Below are 21755 nucleotides of genomic sequence, written 5' to 3'. Positions count from 1 at the left end.
AGAGGGTATGCAGTACTAACTTTCTGCCCAGTTAATAGGTTAATTTTTTTCCAGTACCTTGTAATATGTGTTTCAGTGTTCAGCATGTTGCATGTTTTACTCCAGCTAAGTCGTTTGTGGACAACAATGTAGTTGTGAACTGTGCGTTGCCAACGACGCGCCTGAGCCCAATATTCTGGATTTCGTGTCTTTTCATATTCACGGAAATACTACCTGGATTTTCCTACAAGTGAAAGATATTCAGGGGACACATTGGTTGATACGTTTTACCATGGTAGGTAGGATATTTTTATTAACACTTTTAACAAGAACAGTTGTAATGCTCTGATCGGCATTGTGAGATCAGTTTCAGACTTCGGCGGTTTCAACTGATCCATTGCTATACCGATATCAGTCCGATACTGTTCCCAATTAGCTTTATCGTACAAGAATAGAGTTCTTTCGAATGATGGAGACGATGGTGGGCGTGCATGGTTGATTGTAACCTTTATGGGTATATGATCAATACAGATGCAATCTAAAGCAGATACAGTTGCTTTAGCAACTAATGTAGATGTACTAATAAGAACATCAGGGGTAGTTTGGCTACTAGGCCTGGTATGTCTGGGTAGGTTGCCATGTAAATCTAGAGATATATAACCAAAGAACTGAGTTTTATCTCTGTGGGAGTGACTGTAGATATTGACATCCGACAAGATTAGAAGATTGCGATACTGGGAAAACAAATAACCAAAGAATTCTAGCGGAATTAGATGCCCGGGACGGACATAGATCGTAGCAACAGTTAACGCCAAGTTTGAGAGATAGATTCTCGTCACTAAGTGCTAGTACGGGATGGCTTAACACGGTGTCGTTGTTTGAAGATATAAGCTCCGACTTGCAATAACGTACCAATAGAAGTTTGGGACGTGGTTAAGACACGAAACATTTATGTAGCACCATTGTTATTTTTAATGCGAAAACATTTCGCTACGTCAATGTCTTCTGCTTTAAGTTCCTCGAGAAGTTCATTGTCTGCATCTAGATATGCTCGAAGGCACGTTTTAACAAGTCTCACATACTTTTCAACTGAGTTCCCTCCTGGAAAATACATAGAACAGCGTATTTGCTTTATGCCATACCAAACAAAAATTGTCTAAAATAGGACGATGAAAAGCTAGGGCCCCTGTCAATGGAAATGGCTCTAATAAAGCCATATTTACAGAAAATGACATATAACACCTTAACTACTAACTTACTAGTAGCATTGCGTAACGGAACCAAATGAAGATAACAACTCGCGTTATCTAAACACAGAATGACATACCGATACCAGGAAACGGCCCCGCTAAGTCCACATAATAATGGTCGATAATTGCCTTACAATATTCCGAAATTAGTTGTCCTTTGGAAAGGTATTTCGTGTATTTACTAATTGACACTCATGACACGAACGGACAAAGTCCCACACTTCTTTTAATATATTTGGCTAAGACAAATATCTACAAATCTTTTTGTACACCTTCAATAAACCTAAGTGCCCTCCATTAAGTAATAAAGTACGATAATAACTTAGTAGTATGGGTATCAATATACGCGAAAGGAGTATTTTATAAGGCAACACCTTAGCCTTGGTTTTTATGTGTAAACTATCTCACATTAACTTATATTGTTGATTCTCCCCTCCATCTCTTTAACATCTCATAAATATCCTTAGTATCTGCCTCTGATTGCTGGTACTGTTGAATATCCTCATGTGCTAGCTTTAAATTCTACAGACTAAACATATACCCATCTGAGTCATTAATAGGACTAGGATCAACATCAATATCATTCGGATTTATCTCATAAATCATGAAAATAAAATCTACTTGACAATTCTTATAACTAGAAACATGTACTATTTTAAAACTGAACACAAATAAGTTCTGCAGAAAGTTGGCATATATTCCCAAGTACTTAGGGTTTCGCAACATGTTAACCAAAGCTCTATTATCAGTGAAAATACTACAACTCCGAACACAAAAACGGGCGAAATCTCATTACCGCATTATATATAGCAAGAAGTTCAAGTTGAAAAATAGTGCGGTTAAAATCAGTTGGTTTCAAAGTCTTAATGTAGAACCAAACAGGCCGCAATTAACCTTGCTCATCCTTCTGTGATAATATAGCCGCTTGGCAACGTATAGTTGTGTCAGTATGCAAGTAAAAGCGTTTACTCATGTCCGGAATTCGCAAAATATTTTTTTCAACAAAAGATTCTTTTATTTACTTAAGACTCGCTTCCTGTAACGGACCCCACTCAAACTTCAGTTTCGGCGTTCTTAATCGGTTCTACGATACCTGCATTATTATAGAAGAATTTAGCGTAGAAATTTAAAAATCCTAACATTTTACACAACCCCCTGCGATTTACAGACGGACGGAGATCCTGTATAGCTTGCAGCTTCTCTGGCAACATAGATATCTCGCCATCTTTAATAAGAAATCCAAACATTCAATACTACTCCTCAAAAGTAAAAATTTATCTGGTGAGATGGTTAGGCCCCTTTTTACAACACGCAATAAGACTTCTTCGAACAACTGACTATGTTGCGGGATTGTAGAATCAAAAATCACAATGTCATCTGCATACTATTCTACCCCGTGTCCACGTACGTCTCCCAGGATATCATATATGGGGATAAGTGCTTGTACTGCATTACAGATACCCATTGCGAATCGGGAATATTCATATAGTTTATCCTGTACTGTGAATGCTGTGAGCTTACGGCTGTCGGGAGTCAACTATACTTGGAAAACAGCTTTCTTCCCATCGATTTTGCTTATATATTTGGCTTTAGCAAGTGAACTAATGCACTCCTCTATATTAGGACAAGGCACGCTGTCCCCTCAACTGAGCCTATTCTGTTTAGAGTAGTGTACTACTAGTCTAGGTGATCCATCTTTATTACGCACTAGAAAGTATGGAGATCTATATTCAGACTTAGAAGGTTGTGCCACACCATTTTCTAATAATTGTTCAATTAAGTTCGATAACTTTTGTTGCTGACTTTTCGAAAAAGAATATTGGCGCTCCCGAACTACTTCATCAGACTTTAATTGAATAGTGTATTCAAAGTCACTGATAGTACCAATTCGGTGGGTAATGACATTCGCATATTTATCTAATAAATATTCTACACACTAAACCAAAGTAGGATCTTGTTTCAAAAGTTCGTCATCGATACCATTCAAAATCTTAATCTTTTCATCTGTATTAATTTCCCATTTATCACTTTTACAATTATTAACTGCTAATAGCAACGGATCCCCTTCCTGACCCAAAACATCAGAAGAAATATAATCTTAATTACTAGAACAAAACGTTACATCAATATTAACACAATGTTTTTCTCCCTCTATTGGCATAGAGCTAACAGAACCACCTACATCCGCGACAATTTTTCGATTAGAATCAAAGATGGAATTATCTTTTAGTTACGCAATCGAATGTTTATTGTTTCTCGGACCATCTACTTTTTATGTTGTTCTTTCTGAAAGGTATACTTTTTGCCAAAACCTGTACTTTTCCTCTCCATTACCAAGCATCTTCAAAACACCAGGCTAAGTTCCAGTGCCACTCTCCCTATAAGCAGTTGTTTCATTAAAACTCGAGCGAGCGAAGACCCATTGCCTATTTACTCCATGTTTGTTCTTTCTTTTGCTCCAGGGTGTACCATCGGGACTAGAGAGATCTCCCAAAAATAGACTAGCGGATGACCCACCGTCGTCGTGGGATGAGAAGAAGCCGCAGAAAATTCGTTTGGAAAGATGGGGGGAGGGGAAGTCAACAAGCGGGTAGTAACATTTGTTTTGCTAAAAACAACCTTAGATACATTGGAATCCACTAAAACTCTTTCCTGACGAAAACAAATAAGCCCATCAAATTGGGAAATTTCAAATCTTTAAACGAAAACAGCTTGCATTTAAAGGTGTAATTATTCACTGTAAACGGAACCAAAACTGAAGGTCTCAACACCATGGATTATTCATTTATAGTTTTTCATTTAGAGCACTCTTTCTAATGTATTTACACCTCACTAGAGTTTTTAATTGTATTAGAAAGCTCCAAATTCAAAAGATTAGTCACACACCCGCTATCTAAACAACTGTTCACTGCAATTCCACATACTTTAACTTCAATACACGCAGCATCATCTTTTTATTTAAACGAATAAAGTTCCTATTAGTCTTATTTGAAAAAGAAGAAAAAGTTTTCGAAGATCTATTTTCTGGGCATAGCCTCACTGGATGTGGACCCTAACCTTTGTAACAGCTTATAGTTCTACGATAATTCTTAAAGTCACTCCCTATCGGAGCAGCCGGCGCCTTTGTTTGGGACCTCATTTTATAAGTAAACTGCTTCATATAAAGTTCATGGTACCTATATTCACTAACCACTTTATTAAGTTCATCTATAGTCTGGGGTTTTCTATGATAGAACAACCGCTCCCTTATGTACGGAAGAACTTCACTTGTAATAAAACTAATCAGCTTTTTGTCCCTGCAACGCAACTTCAAAAGTTTATCAACAGTAGTTACACGCTTTACATAGGCTTTTAAATCCTCGTTATTCTCTTGATTGCCATACATGTATTCTACTACTATTGTCTGAATAGCACATTCTGATAATAAATTATGAAAAACAAAATCACGTGCAAAATCCGAGCTTTTACATATATGTGGCAGCTTGTTCAGAATTTCCTGCAGTGGACCACTAACTTTTCCACGCAATGAGTACAAAACCGCAGAAAAAAAAAGAAACGCTCAATGTTATAAAATTCATCAGTCTTTTGAATAAATTGATACAATTTTAAGGGATCCGTACTATCAAAATTTTCTAATGATTCTATGAATGATCGTAAATCTAAAAATGCTGATGATTGTTCCATCTTATTAAAACAACTGTTTTGTGTCAATTCCGATAGAGGTTCCGCTTTTACTTGCTCGTTCACCGAGTTAAGAGGTGACCTGGTTGACTGAAAACTGTTCGCACACACCCAAATCCACCGGGCTGTGCGATTGTATTATCAGTGCCTCTACCCTGACCTACTTCAACACCGGAACCGACAGCTGCGGTCTTGCTGTTATCACTTGTAATGGCCAATTGCATTTTCTTCGCGTCACTTTCACTCATAGAAAACATTTTTGATTCCTTTCGTCTATTGTCATATTAACAAACGCATAAACATCGATAGTATTTTCGTCTACAAACTCTTATTCAAGAAAGAAAGTAGAGTCACCACCTACAGCCATTTTTCTATTTTTGGATACGATTCTATACTTATATACCAGATAACATAGACCCGATCCTCGGAACCAATTCCTTGAACTGCCCAACAAAGACTTTCTACAAGGTAGTCAATTACTTTATACGACGAAGTAATTATATACACAGCCCTGACTTTATATGACATGAATATCAAAAGTAAACAACTGAATTTATATTTAAATTTTATAAGTGAGAAAACTTTAGGTGAGCTGGTTACTGTTCTGTAACGAAACACTCTTAATCCCCTATATTTCCGAATGAGCACCCCGGGCCAAAATCCGTACTTGAAAGAATAAGAGAACAGTACATATCTAACTTTCAAAATACTGACCTGTCCACCTGGAAAATAATCCTGAAAAAAGTGGGGAGTATTTTCGCCGGTAGTGTATTAAAAGGCCGCGTAGCGCATCCAGATTATGTAAATATATCACTCTTACTTTGAATATGCAACACTTAAGCCAAAAATTATTTTAGTTTTTCAAGGAAGGTACTTACCAATGACAAACCTACTATTTCAATTAACAAGGATAAACAATTTCTTATAAATAAAGGGAAAAATAAAAAAACAACTAATAGTACACAAAAAATTAAAATTGGATAATAAATTTTTAAAAAATCCTACAGTTCCTAATGGAAACGGAATGGAATACATTTTTTTCACAAGAGCGCTATTCAAACTTGACCTACAGCAACCTCTAATTTTCTTGTCTTTATGTAGTCAAATTTTCAATTTGCAAAATTTTACCCTTGCTCGTGTCTAAATATGTCAATCCTTAAACAATCATCTTTCAAATACATTGAGTATCCTCACGGAAATCCACTGACAAACTTTTTCAACATTTTTCGCAAAAAGATAATAATTTAGTTTAACAAAGTGTGAAGCAACAAACTCTACGTACCTTAAACAGTGACCAACTGACGATCGACGTCAGTTGATCCTTGGCTTCTATTTCAGATTCGAAACCAACCAATCACAATCCGGATTTTAGATCACGAGAACCTCGTCATTTTCATTACCCGCTGGTACCAGATCTTTGAATATAATTTTTCAATTCAGTACAAACCTGTACAAACAGTACAAACAACTCAGTACAAACAGAAAAAGTAGGATGGAAAGCGCAAAAAGGGAATAAGGTCAAATGTTCCCATAAAATAGAAGATGGCGCCATCTAACTCCTAATAAATCTATAATGATAAGTTACCTTATTATATATACATACATATTATATATACATACATAGAACAATTACTCATTACCATATTTGTGACAATCAATGTCGTCACAAGTGTCGCTAACCTAATACAGAGCCATGTCGTTGAAATGTCAATACATAAGATTATTTCATATTTCAAATTTACGTTTTAAAATAAGAATAGCAATACATTTATTACTTAAGGTTACAAAGTAACAACGAATGAAATATCACAGACATGCAAGTTTTGAAAGCCTCTAAACAGCAATTACGTAAGTCATATGAACGATGCATTTTATATTGATATTATTTCAGTGTCGAATATTATAATCATGGTACGACGATTTGGAATGAATATGGAAAGATTTGAAAGGAATTAAAATTTTGTCTTTTTTTTTAAGGTTTTAGTTCTTGAGATTCCTCTTTTTTCGTATTTAGTTACGAAAATGGATTTCTAATGGCATTTGCAGCAATCTGATGTCTCAATCGCTTCAGAGACATGTAAACGACATGTTAAGAGTGCTATATTGACTAAAATAACAAATTTATGTTTTTTTTTCTAAATATTAATTCTTAATTTTTTTGTTTATATAATATTACACCATCATGTTTCTTTAAGTGCCATTACAAATTATCATAAAAATGATTTTAACTACTTCCACAAATTTTAACCGTGTTTATAATCTCCGGAACGATTTGAAATATTCAATTGTTGTTACCATCATCATAATTTTTGCTCCTATTAAAAACAGTCTATGTGATTCCCTGTCACACTAGGTTGCCGCGAATAAAATGTATGCTCCAGTTGCCTCATATCTAAATCGGAATTTCTGGAAGTGAAAGTACCTGGTTAATCAAAATAGTAGGACCTCACAACTTGAAATTTAGGTGATGTGATAAGCAATGATTAGATTATATGCAAACTTATTAACGACTAGTGATGCAAAAAGATCTCAAGCGCATATTGCACTGCCGTCTCTAGAAGAAACGGAAACATAATCTCTTTTAAGAAGTGACTAAAATGTTGAAAGTAGCTTGTTGGAGAGAGATACGATATTAAAACATAAATGAAAGTGTTATAGTGTAACTCATGGAAATTTGCACCATCCTTAGACCGACACATAGGTATGTGTTTTGGTGAGATATTTAGGGCACAAAGTTTGCTTATAATTGATACGTGGTTGACAACGAATTTGGACCATTTTTTATGTAGTTCAGGACTTTCGAAAACAGCAATGACGATTTAACATCAGCGAAGAAAGACATAAGTGATCTCATCCTCGATATCAGCAATAATATCTTCTAAGATTGAGTTGTAGTTTGAGACACTGCTCTGCATTGATCATGACAAGACTAAAATACTCACCTTTTTCGCTGGTCTTCTTCCAAGATATTCATGAATATTATCCGATCATGATTACGTTCAGTGCAAATGGTTTATCCTCTTGTTGTTTCATAAAAGACAGTACACTTACGTAAATGTTTTCTTTATCAGTAATTTTAAAACATATATATTTTACAGTTGAAGGATATCCAATGTTCAATTCAAATTCTGCCACAAATAATGTATATTACTTAAAATGCCAAATCTAACAGTTCCCAAACTGTGATCCTGGTAAGTTTGGAGGTACTCACCAGACTTTGCAAGAGCGCACTGAAAATTATTCGTATTTTGTAAGAGCACGAACTATGTTTGTAGTGTACTATTTAATTGGTAAAAATAAGATAAAGCGTTTAATTGTAGAAACAAAATTTGATAGAGTTCGAAAGCTCGCAACTAGTTGTAGTTTGCAGTTACAAAGGTTACTTTTAGAACTGATAAATTTTATCTAAACGTATTTGTCTGAACTAGCGCTAATTGGAGAAACAGATATTAAGTGTAAGAACAATTTTAAAATAAAAGTGTTTATATAATAATCTGGGAACCAATTTGAGTAGAAAGTTAAAAAGTGCTAGAAACATTGAAAAAGGTTGGAAACACTAATGAATTCTCAATTAAGAATTATTTTGCTTCATAATTTAAGTATAAATTTCAGGCTATCTGCAGCTACATGCATTGTTATGTGATAAACTACATCTTTACTTAAAAAAAAAAAACATGTTGTTAATTTCAATTAACGTCCCAATATTAAAAGAATATTGCAGTACCAAATTGAATGAATATTTGTACATTTACTTTCAGAACCTGAACGAGAAACACCTTCCAGAGGAAAACCAGCTGAAGGTTAGATCTATCATTACATGTTCATATTTTGCTATTGTATACATGAATTTAAGACCTGTTTTTCAATTGAGAAAAATGATTGAAGAAAGTATTATGTTTAAGTATTATTTTTCCTATTTAACTAAATATATATTTTTAATGTCATATGAAAATATTAAACTGTTTACATTTTTTATTATGACTGTTTGGTTGTCATTTAAACCACATGTGTTGTTGATCCGTAATTATATAACAAGTATTGTACATTTTTTTTACGAACTTCGACTAACAATATAGTAAAGTAAAATACTGAAATAAGACAATATTGTGACTACATTGAGATTATTTTTAGGCACTAAGAGCATAAATTTGATTCTGTATTTACGTTCATTAAACTTGACCTGATAATGACTGTCCAGAGCGAATTTATTTTTACTAATTTATTTTATTAAAAATACAAACTTAATAATAATTTTATATTGAAAATGCTTAATATTTCATAATCGTAATACAATAATGAAAATAAGAAATACGTTTTTCACTTTGTATCTATATTATGAGTACAGTAAAGTATTTTTTTCTAATTAGAACAACACCCTGAATCAATATTGGGAACTCAACCCTTTATCCCAGGTAAGATATGTCATCAACATTTAAATTATTTTCAAGCAATACAAGGTACAGCGATGACCTAGTAGTACAACCATTTAAGAAACGTGTTTGACATGTTCCATGTTTAAACATAAGTGCTTCTAATAGTTTTTTTTCTAAAAATGAATAGAAAAGATATTTTCTAACTTCTTGTATCAAATGTATAATAATAAATAAATATCGCTTATAAACATATTGGCATATTCAAACACATTGTTTCTATATTATAACATTATCAAATGTCAACCGTAGAATATCCTCAATAAAATTACAAGAAACATAAGTTTTGAAAAGTGCGGTTCGTCTTTTCCTCAGAAATATTAATGGTTATCTCTCAAAATATATCTAACATAGGACGTTAGACCTGGATATGATACAATGTTCAGTGCAGCATAATTTTCGTAATCTAGGTTCAAAAATGTCAAGAAATGATAAATTTCAGTCAAATAATATAAAATGTATTGCGTTTCATGGGTTACAGTGAATTATTGTATTACCTCATAAAAAATAATTTCCAACCCGCGGAGTTCCTAAAATCAATATGAAAAATGAAAGTGGAAACAACTGTTTAAAAATAAACACTTTTTTACTTGCATTCGTGCTGTCAACACATTATACAATAGTTACATTCTGAGCTGCTTACAAATACTGTAACGGAGCTTTCTTCAAGCACTGAAACAATTTTGTAGCCTTCATCAAACACTGATTCTAAAATTGATTTTCTTGGGAAAGTGTTGCAAATATTAATATTTTAAACACGCTATACACATTTTCAACTTCATAGATAGTGTTTAACTACCTTTCATGCTACTAGCGGTATCAGTTATTGTGAATAGTTGCCGTTTTTCTCAAGCCAAATTTTGGTATAAAGCTATTTATATTGCTTAAAATGGTTTTAGCAAAATATTTTTAGAAGGACGAAGAATAAGTTTTCTATTTTATTTTTTATTTTAAATTATGTTGTATTCTGGTTTCAAAAATAGTAAGTATATAAACTGAAAACTTCAGGTTTTGGTAATAGTATAAAATCATATTGTAAGAAATATAATATAAATTCTTTCAGAAGGACAAGCACCATCTCAAGTGTCAACTGATACAGAAGCACGTCCACCGTTGTTGCGTAAGTCAATCTCTTTTCTCTCTGTCTAAACATTAAAGTAAATAGATGAAAATTATTCTTACATATTTGTTTCATTTTATTGTACATTGTTAACTCTGATTAACAAAATTATAAATTTAAAGCTGCTGTACGAAAGTATTCTCGGAGTTCACCTCTTTCCTTCAACTTTCCTCATTTCACAATGCTCATCAATCTCATCATCACCGTTTGCTTTACCCTTGGTGCGTAACCATTGAACACTAAATTTTAAAAATAATAAATTTAATGCAAATAGTATGCAAATTATAGTACAATCAAATTCATGTTTGGACTAAGCCAATGCAAATAGTATGCAAATCACGATACTCTTAAACTAAATTCATGTTTGCACTAAACCAATGCAAATTGTATGCAAATTACGGTACTCTTTAACCAACTTTATGTTTGGATTAGACCAATGCAAATAGTATGCAAATTACATTATTCTTGAACCAAATTCATGTTTGAACTAAGCTCATGTAAATAGTATGCAAGTTACGATAGTCTTCCACTAAATTCATGTTTGAACTAAGCCAATGCAAATAGTATGCAGATTACGGTTCTCTTCAACAAATTCATCTTTGGATTAAACCAATGCAAATAGTACGCTATTACAGTATTCTTCATTCAAATTTATGTTTGGATTAAGCAAATGCAAATAGTATGCAAATTGAAGGACTCACAATCAAATTCATGTTTGAACTAAGCCAGTGAGCGAAGATTCGAGGCACTATTGGAAATATTAGAAACGAAATCCAATTTTGTCCGGCGAAATATTACACTGGCAAGTATTGATAGGCATACGTAGTATCTAATTATAATACCAATAAACATAACAGTAATAGCAATATCTTAATTAAGTTATAATTACCATAATTGTATGTGCGTATATCTGGTTCGGATATTAAACTGGTTGGGAAGTCAGTGAAGGACCCTATAGTCGTTTGACTTTCCATACTGCATTTCTAACGATTTTCCGATCATTCCTGTAATTCAACTCACAAATTATACTGTAAATATCGATTTTAACACTCTTTAGTAGTTGCGCCAATGTAAACTTTCGATATGGAACAAATGGTGTATAATATTTAAATAGTTCATGGAATATGACGTTCGTGTTGGCACAGCGCTAACTTCTGCATTAGCCGTTTCTTTTTCAACCCTACTTCATGCAAACCTGTGGTAGACAACGTTCCACTAAATTTGAATTATGTTACTTTATTGTTTTAGCTCCCCGAACTTTTCCATTATAATTACATTTTTTTATTATTCACCTCTTTAGCCTACGTGTATTGGATAAATATGTGATTACAAATGAACGCTCTTTTAAACATAGAAGTGTTTTAATAGTATTCTTTCGGATTTATAGTTCAATATTTTTCAATGTATATGTAAGCAAGTTTGTTTCATAAAGTAACGAAAGAATCAACTTCAGAACAATAGTTCTAACAGTAGTTAAAACTACTGAAATATAAACTTCCTTTTAAAGTTTATTGTTAACTTATAAAAATATAGAATATTACAAGGTGTTACTTTTTAAAAGAGTAGAATTTGACTAGTGTTAGTAGTTTTACTAATAATTATTTTCGAACTATCTAGAATCGTATTCCACCAGTAATCAAAATAATTATTCTTCCTTTGATTCATAACTTTGATCTTTAATGTATAAACAATAATTTCTTTGAATCGTTCCCAATTCATATACTTATATAATCTTCTTAATCTTTGTTCTTACGACTTTATTCAGAATTTTCAATCCATCTTATTTGTCTTAGACACCTCTTGTTTTACGTAACAATCACAGACGACCACCCTTACGCTACACAGCAAATGTACTCTAACGTGACACTTCATGCCAATATTTGTGTTTGAGTTAAAATGATTGATGATCAGTTACTTACGCTAGGAAAGACAGTACTTCTAATTTGGGAAGTAGGTGAGTCATACCATTAGTGTAAAAAGATTAAGTCTGAATATTAAAACTATACTTATAGTGGAGAAAACCAAACTACTGCATACAGACGAATATGAGACTTGTACTTACAGTGCAAGATGCAAGACACAATATTTTGTGACTGATGAACCGCAATAATCTTTAAACTTTTCGGAAGTTTACAGGAGTATTACTGAAAGCCCGACAACCTAAGCATTGAAATACTAACTTAAAATAATCGTCTGTAAGATAAGCTATCATATTAAAATGTTAACTTCGAATTTGTGTTAATTTCTATAAAACGCATTTAAAGCACAAAGTGTCAGTTACTAATTCTGACAACAGTTCATAAAGCAGAAAGGGTATAAATAACGCAATTGAAAAATGTTAATACAATTTATATTTGAAGGATGATTTTATTATTGGAGTTTGAATCTTATCTACTGTTTTAGACAATTCAACTTGTAGGATACAGGAAATTGAAAGTTAATAAATATACATACCATTCTAATGTATATTAATAGAATTTCTCACTAAGGCAATACCGAAAACAAGAAACAAAACGATCGTAAGGTAGGAACAGTGGTTTACTGATAGCTTGTTCTAATCTAGTGCTATGGATTCCTTGATTACAAAACAATCCACGTGAATTTGTAGTAAATAAAATAGCGTCTGTGGGTTTTCTTCTGATTCCTACGTGTCCTATCAGATTTTCATTCCACCAATTGTTTCATAGCCGTTCCCTTTCATGTATGTCCAGTCTTAAAGAGTATAATAATGGAATAAATTAAAGATTTCGTTTCATTTTAATACGAATGTAAAGTATAATTGAGAAAGTTATAAACAATGTTGTTTAAATATTTTTACAAAAAATATTTTCAACCGTCTGAAGCCATTGTACATATTAGATCAGAACTTTTTATGTGAGAATTATTTTAGGACGAAAAAGGGTCTATCGCTTGTATGGTAACGTCGCTATAAGTGGGTTGGACAATGTGAGTATAACGCAATCATAAGTCTTATTCGAGTAGTGTGCATGACAGTTCCAAAATTATTCTGCGCTTACATTCTATCATTATTTATCTATAGAAAAATGTTAACAGGTTTGTTTTCTTTTATTCATAGATCCAATGCAATGGATTACTCCAGTTGCAATATATGAAGAAATTGAGAAATTATCAGGTAAATCAAATTACTTTTATCTTAACCCCTTACGACATGCCGTGCCACATACGGCACATACACTTTTTTACTTTAGCTTTTTTGTGATTTATCAAAGGTACCGAATGACTGTTTTGTCTGCTGTGTGAGATATTGACGTGTATGAATAAGATATTTTGGTGTCATCTGGAATGTTCATTGTGAGTAGTAAGTGTGTCATATATCACACTTACTTATTTTTCGTCGGAATTAAGTGAAAAATCTAAAATTCAAATTTTAATTCATTTTTCATGTTCCAATATGAGGATTTCCAATACTAATTATTTCTTTCCGCTACAAGAAAAAATCATGCAGAAAGTGGTTAATAATGTTAATTGAAAGTCCTCCACACATATCAATGTACGTTTTCTTCATTCTGTAGAAATCCAGAAATTAATGTCATATAACTAGTTTGCAGTTCAAAGATATTCTCTCACAGGCTAAACGAGTTTTCTTTGCAAGAAGATAAAATATACTTCAATGATAGTATTGAAGTTGTACAGGAAGTAATAACATGTCAGCTCGGATGTAACCAAACGGTACTAGCTTGAATGCTATATTAGAAAGTATTTACTGAGAATTTGGGCGGGATTCAGTACAACTGATTTTTTAAAAATGCATGTCGAAAATGCATGTCGAATATGAAATATATTTTTAATCCCATTAAAATTCGAATAGCTATCCTACGCACAATGCTTTCCTTTCTTGTCAAAATTACCAGATTTATTAACAGGAGGCTACAATCAATTACTTCCAACAGGTGAGTTTAAAATCGTATATAGTACTTAATTATATTTTTTTCTGTAATAGATTAGAATCAATATAACAAGTCAACAATAATAACTTAAATGATTCATAGGGCTTCCATAATTAAGAAGTGAAGTTAATATATCCTGAGAGGCATAAATATCATTGAACATTATTTTTCTCGTATACATAGTTTATTATACATATTACTTTCCATATGTATGTATTTACTAGCTGATGCCTGTTTGCATAGGAAGAATATGTTAACGAAAAATATTTAACCTCCCTCCTCATCAGCATGCACCATGTTTCCGTGAAAAATTATTTAAGTCTCTAATCGATTTTTAGTATACTTATTTTCCAAGACTTTACTTTGTTTGCAGTTTAGGAGCAAGGAAAATACTTGTAAAAATTTGAAAGTACTACGTCTTAAAATTTCGGAGATTTGGCAAATGGCAAATGGTATTTCTCATCAACCCCTTCTTAGAATACGTATTTCGCAAAATACCATTTCACTCTGAGCCTAAGCTGCAAGGAAACATTAACACAAACTTTCAACGTTTTATGCATAGCTACTTCGGTGAGTCAGTGAATTTACCACATATATATTCAGCACATTATCCCTGGAATACATACCGAGGAGCTCCAGTATTTATACTAATCACCACTGTGGCGCTGTTTCCAGGTCTATTGGTCGGTTCTTCCGTGTATTCTCATTTTAGAGAGTAACAAGCAGGGCTGCATTCGATGTGTGTGATCATTTTTCTGAAATCTAGTGCTGTCGAAAATCGTTTTAGGTACATTACGTGTGTTTATGTAATATTTTCTGATGGCGAAAGTAAGTGCAGGTTCAACCAAGTTTATAGACGGAATACGCTAGACCTGATACTATACATTTCTAAAAATGAATAAAAAGAGGTATTGACTATTCCATCGGTATAATGTCAGCCGGTTTTCATCATTGCTGCATGACTCTCTTGAACAGTTAGATGTATTATAAACAACACTTAATATTTCAATACTTTGATACTCTCATTCACGAGTATTTCACAATGTGTACTATGTGTTTAACTATTAGATAAAAAGCACTACACTTAAATATTTACATATTGTGTCATTTAAACAAATAGCAGGCAACAGAACTTAGTATACAATATATGTTTTGCAGGACCTGTAACATCAGTTGAAAGACCGGCTGGTGAACAGCAGCCTCAAGGAACGATTCAGCCTGAATTGCCTGCTGGTACGTTCTGTCGTTCCATATTATTTCTAATTGAGTATTGTAATTGTTTATTTTGTTTTGTTAAATATTGTAATTGTTATATATATGTATATATAGAGGGTATTTCAAAAGTTACTTACCAATCGTCTTAAAATCCGTACGGATGTATTTATATTAAACTTAATCTAGGAAATATACAATAGGGCTAGGGGCAGATTTAGTCCACGGTCGGCCGCCATCTTGAATTGCATTTTTATTTAATTCAAGCCACAGGTGTGTCATGTAATACGTGTCCTTAGGCTAGAATTTTCTCATGATGTCAAATCTGTAATCAGACTTTTTGTATCTTTGTTTGGTGAGAAGTTACCAGAAACGGCAATTGATATTTAACTGTTACACAATGTGCTCGACAGGCGAATCCTTTTCTCATTCATGAAACTTTAACTGCGGAACGATACCTGGGGATGTTACAGGATCAGGTACTACCAAATCTGGTGTCGGAAAATGGTACATTTCCCAATTTCATCAAGAAAACGATGCGCCTCCCGACTTTTGCATCCGGGTGCGTCAGTACCTGGATGAATAATTTCCTTGGGCGTGGATTGGTCAACGTGGGCCAGTTGAACGCTTTGCCCCGTCACCAGACATCACTCCCATGGAGGCACATTAAGGCATGGTGTATAGTGTGAAAATTCGTGATCTTTATCATCTTGAGCAACGTATCATGCCTGTCTGTGAGAAAATTTCCCCAGCTACCGTGCTCCGTGTTCATAGCAATTGGAAGAGGCGTCTGCACACATGTATTGCCAAGCACGGAGCACATGTGGAGTACATTGCGTAACAGGTAAACATCAATTATCGTTGTCCATAACTTCTCAGCAAATAAATATACATGAAATCTAATTTCAGATTTGACATACTGAGTAAATTGTAGCCTAAGGTCATGTATCTTATGATCCATCTATAGCCTGAAATAAAAAAAATGCAATTCAAGATGGCGACTGTCCGCGAGCTACCCTCCAAAAGGTTTGCCCCTAGCCCTATTGTGTATCTTTCTATTGGAAAGTTAAGCCCGGAATTAAACTTACTTAATTACCAAAATTAATTATTATTCTGAACACATACAAACTAATGTTCATTGACTTGATTGAAAACTATTTTTTAAATAATATAATCTTCTATTAACATAGCAAATAAACTAATGAATGTCTAACATACGTATCGCAGTTTGTGGTGCATTCTGTCAATTTGCTGTAAGCTTAACCTAGAAGATTTCATCAGGATTGGGTACAGTGTAGTGGATCACTCCAGCAATGAAGCACCTCACACACACAATCGTAATGTCTGTTCCGGAAAGATTATGGAAGCGGAAATGCGATCCAGCCATTAGTACAAAATGTCTTTTGTGGTTGAAGACAGTCGTAACATCCGTTATCATCCAAGTACCGTAGCTCCATAGCTCTCTACGATAAAATTTAAAATCTAACACTGCATTGTTTATTGAATTTCTTAGCTCACGCTCTGTTGTATTAATGTGTTTCGCTGCTTCGAACCCTCTGTGACCAAGTCTAAATTTCTTTAAATATATTTGACTAAAACCATGTTTCTGGCGTCCTAGTCTCACAGGCCTAAAATCAGACAAAAGTACACGTATTGTCTATGCTGTGTATATTTAAAACGTACATGAAAAAGCTTTAGAGTGATATGTTTCAAATTACACGCACAACAAGTTTCATTTTCAAAACCATGTATGAAAGTGAAATCGCGCGAAATTCAACAAGCTCTCTCTGCTGGTCTAGTATATTCTGCAATGGCTATGTTGCGCGTGGTCCCAAGTTTGGTTCCAGGCGAGAAAACATTGAAATTTGAACATATTGCAGTGGGTCATACTCCACCTTAAAGTAAATCACGGATTTTGCGGTTAATATACCGTCCACGCTGAAAAGGGAAGTTATCTTTAATAAACAAATTTATATCTTGCATTAATTTTGAACACAAACTAAATACAACTTTCTTACAAGGCTGTCTATAATCTTTATTATAAATTAACTAGAAATATTACAGTTTCCGAAGTATATCACTTCCTTCTTCAGACTACTACTCCAACTGAAATCATAAATAATATTACATCATTTGTTATCTCTACATCATTACAATATTACATCATTTGTTATGTCAGAAGAAGGAAGTGATATACTTCCGAAACTGTAACGTTTCTAGTTAATTTATAATAAAGATTATAGACAGCCTTGTAAAGAAAGTTTTATTTAGTTTGTGTTTAAGATGGACGTAATTCTATTTTGTCATATATCCATGAAACATGAAAGCAGAAACGAAAGTAAGTCAATAAAACATCTTATAAAAACACAACATTCGGCTTTATAACTGCATGACAGAATGTAAAAACTAAATTAATTACTCTTTTAATAAGTGTGGTATGGAGAAGTAAATTACTACTTGGAAAGTTTGGTGTTTAACATCCATTTTCAGGACCAGGTTTATGTAAGATGTTGATGCACTTGCATTTCCCTGTGTATTGTGTTGTTAACGCTCTCGCCTTTTCTTCGAGTGATCTTGCGCTCAATTTCCGGTGAGGTCACTTGGCCAAAGAGATGTATCAGATTTTTCATGCCAGCCATATAGAGTGAAATTAATCCCGGGTACTTTTCATTCACACTGGGAAACTGTAGGGCCTGTACCTAACATACAGGCTCAAGACCGTTTCCCTTCCATCTCGCTTTACTGGATTGTTAGTTGCCACGTGACGTTAACTCTCGTACGTAACAAGTTTAAAGCCGTAGCTGTCGACAATCGCCAGAAATATGTATAAATGAGTAAATAAATATCACCTGAATGGTATAGTATCTATTCTTTCGTAAAGGACTCCCCTTTCGATCGTGTTAAGAATATTACACTGTATTCACTAGCTATAACTGGGTTTTCCGTTCTTCCTCAGTAGCTTCATTTCCCCAATCCATTATGGAGATTATTCAGTGGTATTTGCTAGGTACTTTCAACTATAGAGCACAGAGGTAGGATGATAAATTGGATATTTCATTCAATATTACTTTGTAATATTAAATTACGATGTGTTATCCATGAAATGTTTTCAGTAAATAATGAAAAATATTTAAATTATGACAACACTAAAGTGAACCATACTTTATAATTGAGTAGTATCTTTTATATTATTTAACGACTTCTTGCTCTTGGGAATAAGATACCGAATGATATCGTGTTCACTTACCTCATTGTATCTAATTTAACTTCCAAATAATCTAATATAGTAATTGCTGATTGTCTATAAAAATAGAATTAAATAAATAATTGGCACTCTTTATTACAAAGTGCATTTTCAAATTGTCAGCTTGAAGTTTAGATTCCTTATATTTCGTATATAGGTACACGTTTACTGATGAAAATATACGAAAAAATTTCAATATATACCGGTAAACAGTAAATAGGAAAATTATTATTAATGTTGTTTTTTGTTTCTTTACAGAAATTCAACAAAGGCCCATGATAATTCCAGGCATTCAACCCATAGCAGGTAATTATTTATTATTATTATTATTATTATTATTATTATTATTATTATTATTATTATTATTATTATTATTGTTATTATTATTATTATTATTATTATTATTATTATTGTCAGTATCATTATCTTGATTATTTATTGAAAGAAGTTCAATTTGATTTTATAGAAAATTTGTACGTCTGTGCATTCTGACTCATTTAATTGTGACGAATTTTTATACTAATATATAAATACATGTCTTAAATGCAATTAGGTATCTGGATTTTTTTAGCTTCATAAATGTATAATATTCAGATAAATAGCTCAATTCAATAATATACATATTCACCCAAACAGAAACTTGTGTTACGTACAAAAACGCAGGGTTATAGCTACGGATTGCATAAAATTATTATGAACTAGTTTATCCATCTAACATATGTTAACTTCAGAAACAATTAAACGCTTACCTTAAATTTAAAATGCGATTTGCTTTATTTGGTAATCAACTGAAACTTTTCTTATAAATTTTAGATATTTTACATTAGTTTTCAAATGAATATTGAAATACTTACAGGAGAATTACATTTTCAAACGTCACATGGCTCAATGATTTAATGGTAATATACAAATAACATTCAGTATGAAAATTATACTTATATCCAAGGTGAACGATAACTACGTGGACAAACTTGGACGGATAATAGTAGATTTAAAAAGAATTTTTAAAAAGTCCTAGTGAACATGGAGGAAATTCCGTTCTGTTTAGGAGTGACAGAGTGTCGAAAGCGTGGATGGGAAACTATCGATATTACAGCCCCTACAGGAAGCGACGAGGACACCAACTGAATATCTGGAGATGAAGATCCGAGAGGCAGTTCCTTCCATGTAAAAGTGAGCCTCACTTCATCCTACAACATGAGTTGAATGATTTAGTGAGAAAGTTACAACTTTCGAAAGAGAAACTGAACGATTGGACGCTAGACTCAAAGAGTGGAATTTACTGGCTCCTGGAAATACTGACACTCACTACAGGAAAAGAAATGAGCCATTTTCAGAATACTACTGAACGGAAGGTTCCCTTTGCGTATGCATGGGCATCAATGGTCTGATGAATGAATTAGAAATTCAACATGATCCATCCGATTGGCTTATTTTCACAGATTCGTCCAAATACAGTTTTAAAGCAGTTTTACTTCATAAAGGAAATAAGCTGTCGTCTATTCCTGTGGCAGACTCTGTTTCGATGAAAGGGACTTACGAGAATCTCGCACTCACTTTAAATCGTATTAACTACAAAGAATATGGTTGGTAAATTTGCGGAGATTTGAAAGTTATTGCAATATTACTTGGTCTGCAAGGTGGATTTACAAAATTCTCTTTTTGTGTGTGTGTGTGTGTGTGTGTTTGGTACTCAAGAGCCACAGTTAAACATTTTTCACAAAAAGATTGGCCCCCCAGAGAGACATTTAAGCCCGATACTAACAGTGTCAAGTATGAGCCTCTGATTGATGCAGCCAAGGTGTTGCTTCCACCTCTTCATAATAAGTTGGGTCTCATGAAGAATTTCCTAAAAGCTATGGACAAAGGAGGTGAAGGATTTAAGTATCTTAGACAGTGTTTTTCAAAACTAAGTGATGGTTGGTGGTGGTGATGCTGGTTGGTGAAGAGAGAGGACCCAACATTTCATAAAAGAAAAAAGTAAAGCAGATGGTGTTATTTGCAGCTCTAAACATTAGACTTTATAAATTACTCTGTGTATGTAAATGCTAATGTGCCTACACTAACAGAATATATATAGTTTTTAGTGCTAATACACAAAGATAATATATAGTTTTTAACTGGTTTGATTCAATAAACTAATTTGAAGAATTTTTAAAACTGAATGTTGTTCTTGACCAACTGTCGAAATGAAGTTGATTCCCTTTCGGCACGCAAACAGCTCATTGGCCAGTACACTTCGTGAAAGCTCATTTTCCCTATTATGGTAAATTTGGCAATTATGCGTTACACAAAAATGCGAGCTAATGTAGTAAAATGGATATAATATTCATATTTAGGGACCTAAAATTAGTCAGAATCAGTGAGTTTTGTTTCTGTAACTTTTCAAAAATTTAAAAACGTCGGCCTATGTAATATATATAATTGCGTGGGAACTGTTATGTTGTTATAAATTGTGTAACCAATTAGTGGAATTTTAGAATATACTTCATGCAATTGATAGTTTGCTTCATTGATAATATTAGACTCTCTTCGTTATTTTTGGTATTGTTTTCTTGTATTAACCACTGAAAATGAGAAAATGAGTTAGTTATGTAACAAAGACTTAAAATAATATAATTGAAAGTTCTTTGTTTTCTAAAGTCAAATGCAAGAGTAGCATTTAATTTAAATGACAAAACAATACTAGTTAGTAAGTTCAACACAAATAAACTGAATGTTGAGCGCAGCAAATAACACTTATTCATCACTTTTGTCCCTTTTTCTAGTGCTTGAGCCAGAAGGGGAACCGAGTTCAAATGTACCTCAGCAACCTGGTTAGTTCGTTTCTTATTTTTAGTATTTCAGATAACAAATTACTTTATTGCATCTTGTTTATTCTTTCTAGATATTCAATTGTTATACAACGCTTTTGAGTCTAATACTGTATAT

General features: G+C 33.2%; 1 protein-coding gene across 1 annotated transcript in view; it reads left to right on the top strand.

The window, feature by feature from the left end:
* LOC145692677 (uncharacterized) overlaps positions 1-21755 on the top strand; it is a 1521027-nt gene that overhangs the window by 921608 nt on the left and 577664 nt on the right. Inside the window, exons 254-260 of the mRNA XM_081768059.1 lie at positions 8669-8710; positions 9278-9322; positions 10404-10460; positions 13537-13593; positions 15527-15601; positions 19083-19130; positions 21593-21640. Coding sequence (XP_081624185.1) covers positions 8669-8710; positions 9278-9322; positions 10404-10460; positions 13537-13593; positions 15527-15601; positions 19083-19130; positions 21593-21640 — 372 coding nt within the window. The remainder of the gene's footprint in view (positions 1-8668; positions 8711-9277; positions 9323-10403; positions 10461-13536; positions 13594-15526; positions 15602-19082; positions 19131-21592; positions 21641-21755) is intronic.

Source organism: Thermobia domestica, chromosome 8 (assembly GCF_964235325.1).
Source record: "Thermobia domestica chromosome 8, izTheDome1.hap1.1, whole genome shotgun sequence".
Lineage (NCBI taxonomy): Eukaryota > Metazoa > Arthropoda > Insecta > Zygentoma > Lepismatidae > Thermobia > Thermobia domestica.
The sequence above is the reverse complement of the archived record's forward strand: the minus strand, read 5'-3'. Positions and strand labels throughout refer to the sequence as shown.